At 48.6% G+C, this 18,493-nt stretch overlaps 1 protein-coding gene across 4 annotated transcripts in view; it reads right to left on the reverse strand.

Annotated features, from left to right (window-relative positions):
• Nucleotides 1-6,444: 6,444 nt before the first annotated feature.
• LOC101158337 (golgin subfamily B member 1) overlaps nt 6,445-18,493 on the reverse strand; it is a 39,907-nt gene continuing 27,858 nt past the window's right edge. For 3 of the 4 annotated variants that reach the window (XM_023950533.1, XM_023950538.1, XM_023950520.1), the window contains 9 exons: nt 11,967-18,380; nt 11,687-11,766; nt 11,323-11,359; nt 9,811-9,960; nt 9,577-9,699; nt 9,301-9,398; nt 9,132-9,224; nt 8,945-9,059; nt 6,445-7,377 (listed from right to left, as the gene is read on the reverse strand). In XM_023950533.1, the coding sequence (XP_023806301.1) occupies nt 7,219-7,377; nt 8,945-9,059; nt 9,132-9,224; nt 9,301-9,398; nt 9,577-9,699; nt 9,811-9,960; nt 11,323-11,359; nt 11,687-11,766; nt 11,967-18,380 (7,269 nt within the window). In that variant the 3' untranslated portion in view covers nt 6,445-7,218. The remainder of the gene's footprint in view (nt 7,378-8,944; nt 9,060-9,131; nt 9,225-9,300; nt 9,399-9,576; nt 9,700-9,810; nt 9,961-11,322; nt 11,360-11,686; nt 11,767-11,966; nt 18,381-18,493) is intronic. The other variant, XM_023950526.1, reaches the window with a different exon arrangement.

Below are 18,493 nucleotides of genomic sequence, written 5' to 3' on the forward strand. Positions count from 1 at the left end.
TCAAACATGCAGGACCACGGTTGGTTTGAGCAACCTTCCCACCTCTCAGTGACATCGCAGAGCTCTCGACATTTCCTTGGTGATGCCATCTTTCATCACTTTATCCGTCAAATGGAGACTGGAGAAGAGGCTCCTCCCACATTGAGGAAAGAGCTCCCACCTGGAATTCAGAGGACAGACTCTGTAGAAGGATGAAGACTTAAAATCCCTCCAGCTTGTCCTGGCTTAAGACTGTCATCCTGTGGTTCTGAAGAGTTTGCGTGTTGACACGGGCCTCATGGAGGTCCGGAGAACACATTGGATCTGGATTCTTCTGGGCACACCTGGCTGCAGCAGTGGAAACTGATATTGAAACTTGTAATCACTGCGTCTGATGAAAAGCTCTGTCTGAAGGAGCCAAAAATCTAGTCAGTCCCTGAACTGAAACTGTGGGATCAAACCAACAACTTGACTGAAAAGTCAGAATCAGAACAAATGAGGTTTACTGTGTTATTTAGTTCTTAGTAGACCGATTGTTTGTCACAAACATTTGAATTGAACAGCGACAAACCCTCATCAGTTCATCCGCCGCTGCTTCCTCAGAGCCTCACTGTGTCCTGATCTGTTTGACCTGAACTTCTCCTATTTGCAGCAGGAGGATCCTTCACCTCCCATCCAGGCGGCTCCTGCACCGCTGGCTTCAGTCTGTGACTCCAGAGCCCAACGTGTGTCTGCAGCAGCAGCAGCAGCAGCTGCTGCTGACTACGCAGACTACTCAGCAGACTACTAAGGCCCGCTGAGTAGTCTGCTGTTTGTGGTTCTGTTTAAGTGAAGCTGTAGGGGTGAACTGCCATTTCTTTCAGGTGTTTTCTTCTGTTTCTGTTAGTCTAGAGAGGATTTGTCATTTTCCCTTTTCTTTCATTTCCAGGTAAGACTTCAGATTTCAGTTTTTGGGTTTTGTTTGTTATTTTGGCCTTGGTTTATCTTTTAGGCCATTGTTGGTTGGTAGTTATCAATTTGTGAAAAAATGTGTTATACTTGAATGGAGACAATCGTTTTTCTAGTTCTTAAGTCAGGGACGTAACTTTTATGTTGTACTCTTCTAGGTTTCCCCCTGTGGAGCATAACAGGTGTGACTGTAGATGGAGAAGAGCGAAAATGACATGCAGACTGGTCCAACAGACATGAACATCATCTCCTGCTCCTGATGTGCTGCTTCTGCTCTTCAAACATGTGGTGTGTTTCAGGACGCACACCTCCACCCAGGTTTGCTCTGTACAAACACCTCTCATCCAGTCTGTTTGGGTTTGTTCAGATTAAATACGGCGCCTTGACATGTTCTTAAAAAAAACCCTATCACTTTTTTAAAGAAATGGATTAAAGGACAAAAAAGATGACAAAAGATTTTTGGTTAAAAACGGCATAATCATAATTGAAAGACTTTTCATCACAATGAAAAAAAGACCAAAAGATGATGGGAGTGGAACACTTCCAGACAATGTGCAGCTATTGCTGTTTTTCAGGTTAATTGTTGGTCACTTTACTCTGTGACACAGTTTGACACACACACAAAAAAAGAAACACACAAACCCGAATGCTTCAGAGCATCTCTGATAAAAACCTGATTCCGATCCTCAGTTTCTTGACATTGAATCCCCAAATCTCTTTGGATTTTTCTTTTCACAGTAAACGTATCTACATGCTTCTGTGTGACGGGGACGGGGACACATCATGGGAGCCTGCTATCATGTACAGTAGGAGCTGTTGGGGGGGAGGGGGGGTCTTAGTGGAGCCAGGGAGGACCCTGTTGCCATGGTAACATGTGATCCACATCAGAAGGGGAACATACATGAAGTATGAGAGGAAAAAGATGCAGAAGCTAAAGCCGAGATGTTTCAGCTATAATAAAGAAAACGCAGAAAAAACCCCAAAGAGAACATGTCTGCGCACGTTATCTGATGTGCACGAGAGGAGGCCACAGGAACAGAGCAGGAAGAGCGTCAAGGTGCTTCACCACGTCGACAGGCGAAGGTTTGGTGTCTGCAAGCAGGCCTGACAGCAGAGGGGAGGAGAGGGTGCCGGGCTGGATCTCCAGCACACACCTCCACGGCAGCCTGCAGACGGGAGGAAGCTCCGTCCTCTGCACTCACTCTGCACCACAACTGGGACATTATATAGGACACTCTGAAAAGAAGAGAAAAAAAAGCCTAAAATGGGAACAGGAGCCGTGAGCAGCGATGCAGCGAAGTCCTGCAGCATGCGGACAACACGAACACTCTGCTGAGGCTGAACATTACGCAGGTTCCAGAGGTGCAGCTCCTCGAAAAATTCACCGTCCACTTTCTGCAGAAGTGACAGCAAGGCCTAAATCTGATGCTAAACGTGTTTTTCTCTGGTCAAAGACGATCAATCAGCGATTCAAGGTTCACTGAAAATAACCTGCCATAATTAGAAAATGTAGTGCAGCACCAATTAATTCATTTTTCCAAGCTTTGAAGTTTTAATAAGTCATCTTTAATGAAATCCTGCCTCTTTTTATCCCAGAAAGTTTCCCCAAATCCCACTTAAACACACACAATAACTGTGTACCCAGTTCTAAAGTCTGCAGTGCTGTGTCACTGTAGAGCCCAGAGTAACATTAACACCTCTGCACTGGTACCTCTGGTCCATCAAGCCCCCCCCCTCTGGTGGGGGCAGCACTGAGGAGACTGTGGTGGCAATAAAACAAGCCAAAAGCCCCCATCTGCCCTCTGCTCACACCTGGATCAGAGGAAAAAACGGAACCCGTCCATCCTCATCAAAGTTTGTGAGGAATAACCCTTGTGCCATCTTAGATGACCCCCCCCCCCCCTTCCATTGACGTGTTCTCCCTACCATGACAAAGGTGGATGAAGGTGGAAAGATTTCATGTAATCCATGGACACCAGTGAAGATCACCAATCATTGAAGAAAAAAGGTTCAGAGCACTGTCTAGTGGGTCTAGATGACCCCACTCCCAGTGTTAAAGTGCCTAGGATAGAACAAGGGTTAAAACATGCTCCTCCGTTTCAAAATTTCCAGCTTTCTTCAAATCAACTTGATGAGTTTTGTGTTGATCAGCAACAGCAACACAAAACAAACGCTGGAGTGGCTGTCCTGTTCTTCTACTGGTTTCCATGTCGACAAGGAAAAGCGTTTATTAACACCAGATGTACACTTTCCTTAAGCAAAAGGGACCAACCTGGCTACTGTTGGGTGAAGGTGGAGTGCACCCTTGACCTTGACATGTTGCTAGCATGTTGCAGGAGCACATGAAGGGACAATTTAGAATCTCCAGTTAACCTGTGAAGCATGTTGGTGGACTGGGGGAGGAAGTGGAAGTGCTTGGAGAAAACCCACGCATGACCGAGGAGAACACGCAAACTCCACGCAGAAAGGAACCAGCTGGGATTTGAGGAGCGCTGGTCTGTGCTGAATCAGCACATCTCTGCTTTTCAAACATTTACACGCCTATTTTACAGGACCAGCGACTGGTTTTAGCATGTGCAGACTTTACACAGAAGACAGGAAGAGACTTTTTCACAATTACAGTATGACGTGAAACATCAGCCAGAAAATATTCACTTTATTTAAAAAAAGAAATAAGAAAAGCCTTATTAACTCCTCCCATCCCCTTCTGCTCAGGAGCCTTTTTAAGGACATCATATCCAACAGGATGAGAGGAAGAGGAGAACTGCTTCATCATTATTCATGACTGTGAGGACTGAACTGTCATTTCCTGATATTAATGAAAAATGAGGGAGAAAAACAAGAAAAAGAAACAAATCAATGAGCAAGAGCGCGGTCAGAGACCCAGAGTCCGATCCAACCCCCCCAGACTCTGATCCGACCCCCCAGCTCCAGGACAGCCGGTGTAACAGAGGCTCATTTTGCCCTCTTGTGGCTTCCAGAGCACATGACAGGAGCGTTTGGACATTTGGTGGAGAAGTTGTGTCCAAGAAAACACAACTTCAGGAACTAGACACACAAATCAGAACAAAAACACAAAACTACAGAACACAAGACAAATTCTAAATGTAGAGGATTGTTATGACTGTGGCCGTATTTGATTTGGATTTCTTTTTGTTCTGTATTTTGTGTATGGTATTTTTGTACCAGAGTGGGACCTCGTTTTTGTGGGTCTTTGTGTGCGTTTGTCTGATTATTTTTAGGTGTGGTGCATTTGTTTAAGTGAAGCTGTAGGGGTAAACTGCCATTTTCTTTAGTACGTCTTTTCTCCTGTTTATGTTAGTCCAGGGATGTTAGAGTTTGTCTTTGTTTTTTCCTTTTCTTTTGGTTGTTATATTTTATGGAGATAATTCTTTGGTGTTTTTGTTAAACGGCCAAAACCATTTACTAGACAACAAATAGGACGTAACAGGACGTAACCTTTTGTTCTCTTATTAATTGATTTATATTTGTTTGGGGTATATTGTAATGCACAGTGTTATTTGAATTGATGTTCTGTAATTTGAAATGATACAAAAATGCCATTCAATGAGGGGAAGTGTGCTATGTATGTACTTTTGTAATATGTAGAGTCTCTGTGAGGACTGCCGAGAGGAGGAGCGTGTGGAAGTGAGACCTGAAGCGACGTTTATGTGCTGTATTTTTGTTTTCACACAGTAAATCCCCTTAAATGGATGGCAATCCCTGTGTGAGACTCTTTATTCATTGAAGACACAACGCAGAAGATTTTAGCTGATGCTGCACTCACCGAGCAGCAAGAGTGCGCCCGGCTATATTGGTGGATCTATATTGGTGGATCGATGTGTGGCACTGCATGAGGCGAATGGTGGTCGCACCACATATTGACCGGCTTTCTGATTCCTCAGACCCCCCAACAAAACAAAACGTCACATTTCAGTGGTGTTTTATTTCGGCCAGTCTGATGCACACCTGTGCAATAATCATGCTGTCTGATCAGCATCTTGATGTGGCACACCTGTGCAATTATCATGCTGTCTGATCAGCATCTTGATGAGGCACACCTGTGCAATTATGCTGTCTGAGCACCACCTTGATGAGGCACACCTGTGCAATAATCATGCTGTCTGATCAGCATCTTGAGGCACACCAGTGCAATAATCATGCTGTCTGATCAGCATCTTGACGAGGCACACCTGTGCATTAACCATTCGCTCTGAGCAGCATCTTAATGAGACACACCTGTGAAATAATCACGCGATCTGATCAGCATCTTGATGAGGCACACCTGTGCAACAACCATGCTGTCTGATCAGCATCTTGAGGCACACCTGTGAGGTGGGATGAATTCTCTCAGCAAAGGAAAGTGCTCACTGTCACAGATTTCTGAACAATATTTCAGATAATTTTGTTTTTGTAGAAGATGTTTTAGATGTTTGAGCCCATTTTAGGACAAATGGGAGCAAAAAACAAAATAATGATTGTTGTCAATAAACAAACATTTGTTTTCCTCCTTTTCATTTAAATCAGAGCTGATGAAGCCCAAACTCCCCTCAAACACCCCATAATTATCCCACTTATCAAAACGTTCATGTTGAGCTTTTTTTTTTTACGACTGTGTTTCTTAAGATATCAAGCTGTTGGGTAAACTCAGTGTTATGTCAGGGTTAATAGCCGACGAAGTGTGCGTTATTACTCTTTAACGCACGCCGTAGAAGCCTGAACTGTCCGACGCGAAGCGTTAAAAAGTAATAACGCACACTTCGAAGGCCGTTAACCGGCTTATACCATGGTCACTTACAAAAGCAATACATATTAACCAGGTTTTAGTCCTTAATTCTTGTTTTTTTTCTGATTTGGATCGCTTTTCTCACAAAAAGCGGACTATTTGTTACATGATGCGGTGCATCGCGTCAGTCCGGGTGGTGCAGCACCACCACTGCAGTCAAGATTCAGCGATATATATATATATATATATATATATATATATATATATATATATATATATATATATATATATATATATATATATATATATATATATATATATATATATATATATATATATATATATATATATATATATATATATATATATATATATATATATATATATATATATATATATATATATATATATATATATATATATATATATATATATATATATATATATGCTGATCGTCCAGAGGGGTTGGATAAAGCATCAGTTCAGAGAGAAAGTTCATCTCTTACCGCTTGTTTATGTCCAAAGGATGAAGCAAAAGGTTGTTTTAAAGAAGCCGGCGCAGTGATACAAAACATTTAAGCTAGCTGACAGAACTTCTTTTTTTCCACAGTGCGGTTATCAGGTTTTAATGCACACCCAGCAGCCAATCAGAATCAAGTATTCAACCGGACCATGGTATAAGATGAGATAAACTAAAGCCATCATTCTGAAATGACTGGGATCACATGGAAATGTTTCCCCGTCACTTCCTGAGACCCACAATCAGAAATGTGAAGAAACCGAGGCGTGAGAAACCTGAAGACTCGGTCTTTATTCACCCTGTTTGAGATGAAGAAGCATGTAGACATTCACCTGTGACAGTATTGCACTGAGATCCGCCTCATCGATTCGGAACCGACTCTGTCATTGTGTCAGTAGTGTTTCTCATAAATAGATTCATTTCAGTGTTGGTCTGGTGTCTGGAAACCACTTTCTACTTCCTGTCTAGCCAGTTTGAAAAAAGAAAAAGAAAAGTGACTGATCTGATAGAAACTCAACACAACCAAGAGGAAAATGTACAGAGTAGAAATCTATACAAAGTGTGCAGAAACACAGGGAGGCTTTTCCATCAGAACACACAGCTTTGGGTTTCTGCTTTAAAGGGAGTGAGGTGCAGGTGGGGGGGTGATCATATATACACCTTTAGGGTTCAGTGCATAGATTGAAGTCAGCATTTAGATTGTGTGCAACGTAAAGACTCAGGCAGGAAGGTGACGCCTTCGTGTCTGCTCGCCAACGTCTTCAAGAAAGCTGGGGTGAACGCGCCACACCTCACCCACCAACAAGAGGAGGACAAACACGATTTAAGGCTCCATGTCTCCACAAGATTTTTTGGAAATAATTCAACAATAAATATGAAAGCTCCGTTTTCAGGGAATGAAAACCAAAGAATGGAAATTCAGAAACGAGGGCCTCCTTTCATTCAGGCGGGAGGAGCGGCGGGGTCCTGCAGGAGAGCCCCGCCCCCATAATGTTCCATCTGACAGTCCTGGCCACGTGCACAGGCGCCACGTGCACACGCCCTGCTACAAAGCACCAGTGAGGCACATGAGGACCAGCAGGTGTATCATCAGCAGGTAAGCCAGGAAGAAGTGGCGAGAGCGGGCGCGGCTCGTCAGCAGTCTGGAGAAGTACAGGCTCCTCCCCCTGATCCAGCGTCGACAGGCCACCACGCCGCCAGTAACCTGCGGCGACAAACACCAAGAATGGATGTGGAGCTGACCTGTGACCCACTTCCTGAAGGGACTTTGGGAAACCACCAGATTCTGTCATTTCTGCTTCTATTGCGGTTCAGAGTAGGGATGACCCCGATCCGATCACATGATCAGAAACCACACCCATCGTTTTGTCTTAAAGCAAATGGCTTTCAGAAAACCCATTGTTTTCCTGTTTCTCTATTTCTTTATTATAGAATCTTCTGCCATTTCTTTGCCGCTTAACTCCTTCTATAACTTTTTTATAGTAATAATAAATTCTATTTGTGTAGCACCTTTCAAAATAAAAATCACAAAGTGCTTCACAATAAAACAAATTAAAACAAAGGTAAAAACAGGATTAGGAAAAAGAAAACCTTTGGTCTTTACCAACCAGCAGACCCTGGTCACATGACCTCAGGGACCTGCTGGTCACATGACCTCAGGGACCTGCTGGTCACATGACCTCAGGGACCTGCTGGTCACATGACCTCAGGGACCTGCTGGTCACATGACCTCAGGGACCTGCTGGTCACATGACCTCAGGGACCTGCTGGTCACATGACCTCAGGGACCTGCTGGGAGTGGACGGCTGCACGAGGTCTTTCCTATAGACCGGTGTTTGGTGGTTAATAATAATAATAATAATAATAATAATAATAATAATAAAGGATTGGAGTTATCTGCGCTTTTCAAGTCATTCAAAGTGCTTACATTGTGTCCATTATTCATTCAGACTTGGTGATGGTAGCTACTGATGTACCACAGCTGCCCTGGGGCAGACTGACAGAGGCGTGGCTGCCAGTTTGCGCCTACGGCCCCTCTGACCATCACCGGGACATTCATACACATTCACACACCAGTGGAGCCACACTGGAGGCAAGGAGGGTGAAGTGTCTTAACCGAGGACACAACGAGAGTTGGCTGGGGGGAGTGGGGATCGAACCACTGACCCTTCGATCATTGGACGACCCGCTCAACCGCCTGAGCCACTGCCGCCCTCTGGATGACAAAAGCAGGATTTTAAAATGCAAACAGAGACGGATGTGGAGCCAGTGCAGCTGGATTAATAACGGGATGAATGAGTTAAAAGCAGCGTTCTGGAAAACCTGGAGCCGTTCTAGAGATTCTTCCTTAAACATGTGAAGATGGAGTTCCAGTAATCAAGACGAGAAGATAGAAAAGCTCCTATGGGAATAGAGCTGTGACGGTGTGGGACTTTGATCACCGTGGTGATGAAGCAGCAGGAGTCACGGTGTCACACCCCCAACTCACTTCTGCTACTCGCTCCCCCCCGTCACGCTGCACGCGCTCCCCCCTCTTTCTTACACACGCGTGCGGTTTCAGCACATCCACATCCTCATTCTACAACACATGTTTCAATGTGGGCACATGCGGCTTATGTGTGTACAGAATGGTTCATCCTGTAAAAATGTAATGGGTGTGGCTTATAGTCAGCTGCGCTCTATAGTCCGGAAATTAGAATTAAAAGCCTCCCCTGAAGACCCTGAAATAACTGATGAAATAGATGGTGAAAGCGTGACCTCACAGGTCGTACCTTCTGTGCGATCAGAGGCTGGTTGGGGTTGATGGTGAGGGCGTCCCATTCGTCCTCTGCCTCCACCTCGATGCTGAAGTCCCTCTGAGCATCTCTGAGCAGACTGGCACCGGCGCTGCCCGACAAGAAGGAGTTTTTAGGATTCAACCCTGCGTTTCGGAGGCCGAGGTGGGGGTCAGAGCCTCACCTCTTCAGCCTGTCCTCATGGAGGCGCAGGGCCTCCTCGGCAGACTCCCTCCGTCCTCTCTCCTCTGCCAGAATCTGCTCCACCTCCACAAGCCTTCACACACAAACGTCAAGCCGTTCTTAAATCTGCCCCAAAAAGAGACGACGATGGCCACGAAGACGGCCGTCACCTTTCTCTGAGCTGGCTGGCTTCAGGGGAGTCGCTGAGCGGGGAGTGGTTGCTCTTCTCCTGGGGAGCTCCGGGAGCGACTTCAACATAAACCGGACTCTTGAAAAAGACAAACAGCACTTGGGTTATGGGCAGACGTTTGGGCTAGAGTGAAGAGGAGCCTGAGATGCAGAAAAACTCAAAAAAGCATTTGGTGAAAAAAGAAACCTTTTGTCTTAAGGAAAATAATGAAAACGATGAAGACGAGCACCTTCCCCGGCTGGTCTGGGCGTGTTACCTGAGCCCGGCCTTGGATCTGGTTTTCCAGCCGTAGGCAGTGGTTCTGGGTTTCCCTCAGGGTTTGGGAAACGGCCCTCAGCTGAACAGAAACCGACGCTTTCTCCTCCACCGTCTGCTGCAGCTGTAGGAGTGCAGGGGAACATGGTCACAAACTGGCCCCAGCCGCTGACTGACTCTCTGACCGCCACTTCCTGTTTTCTAAACCAACTAGAAACAGGAAGACGTTCCTCACCTTGATGTTGAGCTGCTGGAGGTACTGGTCCCGTTGATGGACCTCAAAAACGCAGCGCTGTAGATCTTTGTGAAGCTGCATCCTCTCTGCTTCCAGACGACTCACCACATCCGCCGACTCACTCTGTCCGCTGACAGCAACGCCTTTCTGCTGCGTGGACAGGAGGACAAAAGGGCTCCAGGTCAATCATTGTTAACCTTTTCATTCTAACTTATGAAGAACTAAAGGTTCACAAGCCCAGAACAAACAGACTCCAGTCCTAAGGCGACAGGGCTTTTCACTCTAATGATTCAGGTTTTATGTCTGAGTCTGTTTTCAAAACTGCCCCTTTCCAACGTAGAGTAGATTCCACAGTATTTGACTAAACTTTAAAGCTTTAAACGTTCTTCATCATCTCAGAGAGCTCACGTCTTCCTCATGAGTTCCTTCAGAGCCTTCCTTCATCTATCAGGCTATGATCTGGAGGAAACAACATCCTCCATTTTAGGGGCAGCCTCATGGAGCTGGTCTCCATCTCCATGGTGGTCTCTGTCTCAATGGTGGTCTCTGTCTCCATGGTGGTCTCCATCTCCATGGTGGTCTCTGTCTCAATGGTGGTCTCTGTCTCCACGGTGGTCTCTGTCTCCATGGTGGTCTCTGTCTCAATGGTGGTCTCTGTCTCCATGGTGGTCTCTGTCTCAATGGTGGTCTCTGTCTCCATGGTGGTCTCTGTCTCCATGGTGGTCTCTGTCTCCATGGTGGTCTCTGTCTCCATGGTGGTCTCCATCTCCACGGTGGTCTCCGTCTCCACGGTGGTCTCTGTCTCCACGGTGGTCTCCGTCTCCACGGTGGTCTCCGTCTCCACGGTGGTCTCCGTCTCCACGGTGGTCTCCGTCTCCACGGTGATCTCTGTCTCCATGATCTCTATCTCAATGGTCTTTATCTCCATGGTCTCTAGTTACAATGGAGATGGTCTCCATGTTGAGCTGCTGGAGGTACTGGTTTCGTTGATGGACATGGTCTCTAATGAGGGTTTTCTGTTTGGTTCTCCCAAAAGAACTGTGTCAAAGCAGGTAGACCCTAATAAAAGTGGAAACAAGTCTATTTTGCCATGAAAGCTGCTTATCTTAATCCTAAATTGTGTACTTTTAAATTTTGGTGCATCTTCTTATTAATTTGAATTCTGTTCATGAAAAGCCCTTCTATTAAACTTGGTTTATTTTTTTAACTTATTTTCCTTAAGCTCTTAAGTTTGTTATAAGGTGGGTGATGGATTCACAGCAGCAACATAAAAAATTACAGGAAAGATCTAAAGTGGTGCTTAATGAGACATATTGGTGGAAAATACACTTGTTCTTAGAGTGAGATTTTTTAAAGCAGTAGCCAGCACCTAGTGGTGATCACCGGAACTGCACTCTAAAGCCTTCCTTGCTCTTCTATCGTTCATTGTAAAATGTTACTAAACGTTATATATTTTGTTAAAATAAATGAGGACCGTGCATTTCGGCATAGGAGAAGAAACTCAGAACTCACCTGAACCTGCAGGCCCCTCCCTCTTTCTGCTTCAGACCTGGACAACAACAGAAAGCATCATTTTCATGGCTCCAAATGATTGATCAGCAGCTCAGCTCACATGTCAACTGGCTTTCCTGCTTTTTAAAGGCAGCACTCGTCTTCATCGCACAGGAAATCATCAACCCACAGTGAAAACTCTGAACTCAAACAGACATTTGTTTAGTTTCTCTTCAGAAGAACATGCAGAGCATGAAATAAAACTGATGGCAAAGAATTTCACCGAGATAGGAGCCTCACACCTCTAAACAAACCTTAGTTTGGGATATAAACGCATAATTGACTAAAGTGTTTTCCCAGAGTATTTGACTCATCTGCTCCTCACCTCAGATCTGCAGGTTCCTCCTGGTTGCTTGTGACCTGGTGGTGGACTTCCTGTTGCAGTTCAGACCCCAGCTCCCCTTCCTACGATGACAAAACATGCAGAAAAAGCAACAAAAATAAAGATATGGCCTCAAAAGTAAGACAAAATCAATGTAGAGAAGCGTGAGATGAGAAGAAACACCATGTAAGTGAAGGCCACAGCATCCATGTTTGAATGAAGAACCACAACAGAGCAGGAGATGCAGCAGGCAGACTCACATGAAGCTGATGGCTCCACTTACCGGCCCAGCTTCCTCACTTTCCTGGACTCTGTCTGCTGCGGCTTTCTCTACGCTCGGGGTCAAACCCGCTTCTGGACTTGACCTTTGCCTGAGCTCCACGGCCCGTTTGGCCCCGTGGAGCTCGTCCATCAGCCTATCGCGGTCATTCTGCAGGCTGCCCATGGACTTTGAGAACGCAGACAGCTGCCGGCTGAAGGCGGCGTTCTCCAGAACCGCTCGTTTCAGCTCTCCTTCCTTCTCCGAGAGGGCCTTGGACACCTCGTCCAACAACCTGCCCAGTTCCCAGGGGGGGTCTTTGCTCTCCACTGCCTTTAGTTTATAAGCCAGGATGTCCCTGTCTTTGGTGAGGACAGCCAGGTCTGAGGAGACCTCGTTCAGGCGGAGCTCAGCCTTGTTCAAGGCGGCCCGGGCCTCTCTGAGCTCCTCGTCGTAGCGGTTCCTGAGGATCTTGAAGTCCTGGATGAGCTGGTCTCTGTCGTTCTGCAGAGCAGCCATGGCTTTGCACAGAGCCTGCTTTTGAGCTGTGGCGTCTTTGCTTTGCCCCTGCGCCTCCGATAGCTGCTGCTCCGTGTGGAGCAGCTCTTTGGAGAGCTCTGCCACCCTTCGGGCGGCAGTCTCACACTCGTTTCTCATGAGTCCCGCCTCGCGCCCCAAAGTGTTCAACTCGTTCTCGTTCCTTCTCTCCGCCTCGGCCAGTTTTCTGAGAGCTTCCTTTTCCAGCAGAAGTATTTTCTCCTGCAGCTCCTCCGTCAGGACTTTCTGGGAAGAAAGTTGCTGCTGGAGGTTGTTGCAGTCGGCTGCTTTGGCTGCTACCGACGCCTGCAGGTCTGCGATAACTCTGGCTTCATCCGTCACAGTTAGCTGGTCTTTCTGAGCCTGAAGGTCTGCCTCCAGTTTTGCCACATGAGCCTTCAGTCTGGAATTTAGCGCTTGCAGAGCGCCGCCTGCCTCTTCTTCCTTTTGGAGCTCCAGCTGGGCCTCCCTGTGCTGCTTTTCAGCTGCAGTCTTCTGCTGTTCCAGAGTTCGGATCACGTCCAGCTGCTTCTTGAGCAGCACCTTCACCTGGTTGTCCTTCAGGGATAAGACCTGGTTCAGGTCCTCTCTGTAGCGAACCAGCTGAGCTCTGAGCATGGCGTTTTCAGAGTTCAGATCATCCATCTGATGCAACAGCTTCCTGATCTCGTGCTTCAGGCCTTTGCTCGGGTCCGCTTCGGCGGAGCCGTCCCTCCCCTCGGAGAGGGTCTTTGCCTGGAGCATCCTGTTTTCGGACACCAGCCGCTCCCGGTCGCTCTGCAGAGACGACATGGAGTCTTTCAAGGCCTTCACCTTGGCTGCCATCTGCTCCTTCTCCCCGACGGCTCGGCTGAGTTGACTTTGCAGACTTTTGACCTTGGCCTCAAGCGCTCTGCTCTCTTTTTTGGCCTGCTCCTTCAGGAGGGCTAAAGAGTCCAGCCTGTCTTCATAGACGGAGGCCTGGCTGCGATAGTTCTCCTGCAGTTGCTCCAGGTATCCCGACATTTGCCCGTCCCTGCAGGACAGCAGGGAGGAGATCTCAGCGTCTTTGCCCTTGAGGAGTGCCTTGAGGTGCAGAGAAATGCCCTCCTGCTTCTCCAGCTCAGCCTGGACTCTGTCGTGCCGAGCCTGGAAGAGGAGCAGCTGTGCGTCTGCGTCCGCCTTCATCTTCTCCGTCTGCTGGAGCTGAAGCTGCAGCTGGGAGACGGCGTCTTCCTGGTCGGAGAGCTGGCGACTCAGAAAGGTTTTTTCTCGTTCCAGCCGCTCCAGCTGAGCCCTGAGCTCCGACAGCTTCGCCGCCATCGTCTCTGTGGCCTGGCTCAGCTCGGCGTTGGTGGCGCTCACGACCAACAGCTGCCTCTGCTGTGCAGCTGCTGCCACAGAGTACTCGCCGAGGGACCTTTCCAGCCGGGCTTTGGTCATTTGCAGGTCGTCCACCTGCCTGTCTCTTCCTCTCAGGTCCTCCAGGAACCTGGAGATGGTGGAGCCCTGCTCCAGGAGCTGGCAGTCCTTGTCATGTAAGCTCTTCAGGTACAGCTCGTTCCACAGTCTGGTGGCCTCGGCCCCCTGTGGGCTGGAAGATAAAGCCAGCAGCTTGGCTTGGTTGGTCTCAGCAGCTCTCCTTAGACTGTTGATCTGCAGATCTTTGGAGTCCAGCTGCTTCACCAGCTCCTCCACTTGTTGCATGTCTTCCTCTTTTAAGGTCTGAAGTTGTTCTATTTGGTTCTGGAGCTGAATCTCTGCATCCGAGTTAGGGTCTCCATCACTCTCAGGTGATTTTGATCCATGCGCTGTGTGGTTCTTTGGCTGCTCCTCGTGCAGTGATGCTCCAAGAGCCGGCTGGTTCCTCTCAGAGAGCATCTCTTCAATCTTCTCATCAGCCTCTCTGAGGAGCTTCTGGTTTGCCTTCAGCTCAGCTTCAACTTCTGCAGCTTTTTCTTCTAGAACCGACATCCTGTCAGAGCTTCTCTTCAGATCTTTCTCCAAAAGCTCTTGGGCCGACTGCGAGTTCTTCAGGGCTCGCTCCAGGTCTAAGATGACCTCCTGGTACTGGATGCAGTTTTGCTGCAGCTGATTGATCTCCTGGTGCTTGTCCTTGAGCAGCTCCTGCAGCTCTCTCGTGGCACTTTTGGAGCCTTGGTTGCCCCTCTGGACGGTCTTCACTTTCTCCTCAAACTCCTGAACCATCTTGAGCTGCTGCCGCTCTTTTTCCTGACGGAGGCGCTCGCAGGTCTCCTTCATGGCGGCGAGCTGAGCAGACGTCTGTGCGTTCTGGGCTTGCAGAGTGCCGACAGACTCCGTCAGCTGGTCGATCTTTTCTGAATTCTTCAGGATGACCGTTTCCAAATATTCGTTTTCGTTTTTCACTTTGTCAGAAATGTCCTGCGTGTTTTCCAGCTCCTCCTGCAGGAGGGACTTATCGTCTTCTAAGATCCTCACCTTCTCGTTCAGGCTGATGGTCTCCTGCTCGTGCGCATTGATCCTCTCTCTCAGCTCCTTAATGCTTCCCTCTTTTCCTATCAGCTGCAGTTCATGATCTCTTTGCATCTTTTCCATTTTCTCCAAGAAGTCTTGCTTTTCTTTCTGCAACACCTTGTTGATTTCCAGCTGAGCGCCGTGTTCCGTCTTCTGCGCTTCCATCTGGGCCGTCAGAGAATTATTTAAACCGAGAGCTTCGTCTAGTTTGAACTGCATGTTTCTTGCGTACGAGTCCGACTTGGAGCTCATCTCCTCCAACAAACGGCTGGATTCTTGGAGACTTTGGTTAAGTTGGTTGTTTTTTGCTTCCATCTCAGCTAGTTTCCTTCCCAGATCCGCTGAAGCCCCCCTGAGCTGGTTAAGCTCCGCCTCCAGCTGCTGGTTTTTATTTAGCAGTTGGTTTATCGTTGTTTTGTGGTTTCCATCGATGACAGAAAGCTGCTCCCTGATCTTCTGGTTCTCTCGGTGCAGCTCCTCTGTCCTCTGTTGTTTCTCTCGGGTCAACTCGTGCATCTCTTCTTTCGCTCTCTGGTTTTCCTCCGCCGCCTCCCGGCCTTGCTTCTCCAAAGCCTGCACCTCGGCGCCCAGGTTTTGGTAGTCTCGCAGCAGAGAATCGTACTCCTGCTTCAGCTCTGCGTGCTTTGACTTCCACTTGGAGAGCTCCTCTGTTTGGGAGTCTTTGAGCGACTCGAGCTGGCAGGAGAAGGCTCGTTTCTGCTGAGTGATGCTCTCGATGGTCAGCTTCAGGCTGTCACAAGCTGCAGAGAGGCTGCAGTTTTCGTTCAGGATGCCGTGGACCTCCGTGCTCAGTTTGTCTCTCTCTGACATGACAGACGCCACAGAGTTTTCCAGGCCCGCATTCTGCTGCCTCAGCTTCGACACGGCCGACTCCAGGTCCAGACACTTGGCTTCTTTTGTTTTCACGTCTGCACGCAGCGTCCCCAGCTTCTCCTTCAGCCCGACGCTCTCCTGCATGAGCTCCTTCCTGGAAACCAACGCTGCCTGGAGCTTCTTGGCCAGCAGGGCCATCTTGTTCCGGTTGTCCTGCTCGTTGGTTCTGATGTCATCTTCTGCAGATTTCTGAAGCCCTTCAGCATCTGCTTTCATCGTCTTGGCTGTGAGCTCTTGCATTTTTGTTTTCTGCTGCAGCTGCTGCTCCAGTGCAGCAATCAGCTGCTCTTTCTCCAACACTTGAGCTTGAGATGCTAACAAAGCCTCATCTTTCTGCTTGGCTTGGTCTTCAGTGTTTTTACAGGAAGGACACGGCCCATCTCTGTTCTCAGCCTCCCTCAGGGTGAAAACCTCATGTCTGAGTTCAGAGATCAGTCTGAAAGAATCCTCATTTTGCTGCAGTAGAGAATCCATTTTGGTTTGTGCTTCCGTTCGCCCTTCAAGCTCTTCGTCGAGCTGCTTCTGAGCTTCAGCTAGCAAACCCTTCAGGGTGGAAACCTCTGCTGATTTCTGCAAGACAGAAGCCAGAGCAGCGTCACGTTCCTCCTTCAGCTGATGCGTCTGCCCTAAAAGAGCCGCCCGGTCCGCCTCAGCGTGCTGCTGGCAGATGTTCAGCTGCTCCAATGCAGCGGTCTTCTGGTGGAGTAAGGCCTGAATCTGCGTCAGATGGACAGCCCTCAGTGATTCCTCGCTCTTCTCCATCTCTTCTGTCTTCTTCTGGATTTCTGCTCGACATTTCTCCAAGTCGGTCTGAACTGTGTGAAGTTCAGATTTCAAGCCTCTGAGAGCTCCATCTTTCCTCTCCACATCCAGACAAACACTTTGAAACCGAACCCTGACGGCGTCCAGCTCGGTCTGCAGGTCCGACGCTGACGGGTTCTGGTTCTCTCTGTCAGCCAAAGACAGCTGGAGCTCCTGCAGAACTTTGTCCTTCTCTTCCAGCAGCCGTTTCAAGGAGTCCAGCTCCTCCTGATGGGATGCAAAGGTTTTGTGGAGCTCCGCCAGCTCCTTGACCTTCTCATCCAGGTTCAGCTGGACGGTGTTCAGCTCATTTGTCTGCTGGCAGCGTTGCTCCAAAAGAGACTTGTAGTCGTCTTTTAGATCTGCGAGTTCTTGGATGAGCCGCTTCTCGCTTTCTTGAGCTTTCTTCATCGCCTCTTTGCGGGCCAGCAGAGCAGCCTGAGCTTTCTTCTGCAGAGACGCCTTTTCCAACTTTATCCGTTCCAGCTCGTTTTCCAAATCCGCACACGCCAAAGCACAGGAAGAGCGTTCTGCCAACTCTTCTTTACACGTCTTGATTTCGCGTTGGAGCTCTTCAAGTCTCCGCTGCAGACAGGTTTTTTCCTCTAAAGCCACATCAACGCTGGACTGCAGACGCTCAATGATGGAGTCCCTCTCATTCAGAGCAGATTGTTTTTCCAACATTAACCGTTCCACAAGTCTACTGCTCTCAGACGCCTCTTCCTCCTTCTGTTCAACCCTCCTCTCTAGAGCTGAAAGCTTTTCTTCCATCATCTGAGCAGCTGCTTCGTTCCTCTCTTCTTTCTGTTTTTCGTACTCATCAATTCTTTTGAGCAGATCCTTCCTCACTACGAGAGCCGCCTGAAGCTTCTTCTTCGTCACCTCTTTGTCTTTGGACACCTTTGCAAGCTGGCTCTGAAGGTCCTCCCTCTCCCTCGTCAGCTCAGTCTTTTCGGTGTTCCTGCTCTCAGCTTCACGTTGGGAGTGTGAGACTTGTTCTTCCAGCCTCTGGACTGAGGCGCGGTGCGCCTGCTCGACGCTCTGCAGCTGTCCCAGCAGGGAGCGGTTGTCCTCCTCCAGCTTCATCCTCTCGTTGGCGGCAGCCGCGATGACCTGTGCGATGGATGCGTCCTTGTCCTTCAGCTGCTGAGTCAGAGCAGCCAGCAGTTCTTTCTGCTGGCTGCTCTGCAGCGTCATGCAGCTGATGTGATCCTCCTTCGCTTTCAGTTCGGCCTTTACAGACGAGAGCTTTGCAGAAACGTCTTTGGCTTTTTCGGCCTCGGCGTCGAGTTGGGCGCGTAAACGCTCCGCGGTTTCCTGCAGATGTGGGATCTGCTGAAGGTTGTCGGCTCCTTCGTTCAGGCCGGTCTGAGCTTCCTGCAGCCGTGAGCACGTTTCAGCCAACTCCCTTCTTAAAGCGTCTTTTTCTGCCTGATGAGCAGCTTGAACCCGCCTGATCAGATCCTGCAGGGCTGCTGTGGCAGAGCTTTCCGAGCAGGACGGGGGCTCGTCGGTGACGCCGTCGGCTCCGCCTCTTCCTGAGAGCAGCCCCGTCAAGTCCTGTTGCACGGCTGTGAGAGTCTGCTGCAGACTCCGCTTCTGCCTCTCCTCCTCCTGCATGGATGCTAGAACACGGTGGAGTTGAGCTCGGGAAGCGGCTGCCTCCGCCTCCTTGGCGCTCAGCAGATCGGAGCCCTGTCTTACCGCGGCAGACGCCTCCTCCAGCCTCTCCTGCAAACAGTCCAAGTCTTGTTTCAAAGCATTAACGTTAACATTTTCCGCCCTCATTTGGTTCTCAACGGCTTGCAGCTGTTCTGTGAGAAGACTCTTTTCTAGCTGTTCTC

This window comes from Oryzias latipes, chromosome 3, assembly GCF_002234675.1.
Source record: "Oryzias latipes chromosome 3, ASM223467v1".
NCBI lineage: Eukaryota > Metazoa > Chordata > Actinopteri > Beloniformes > Adrianichthyidae > Oryzias > Oryzias latipes.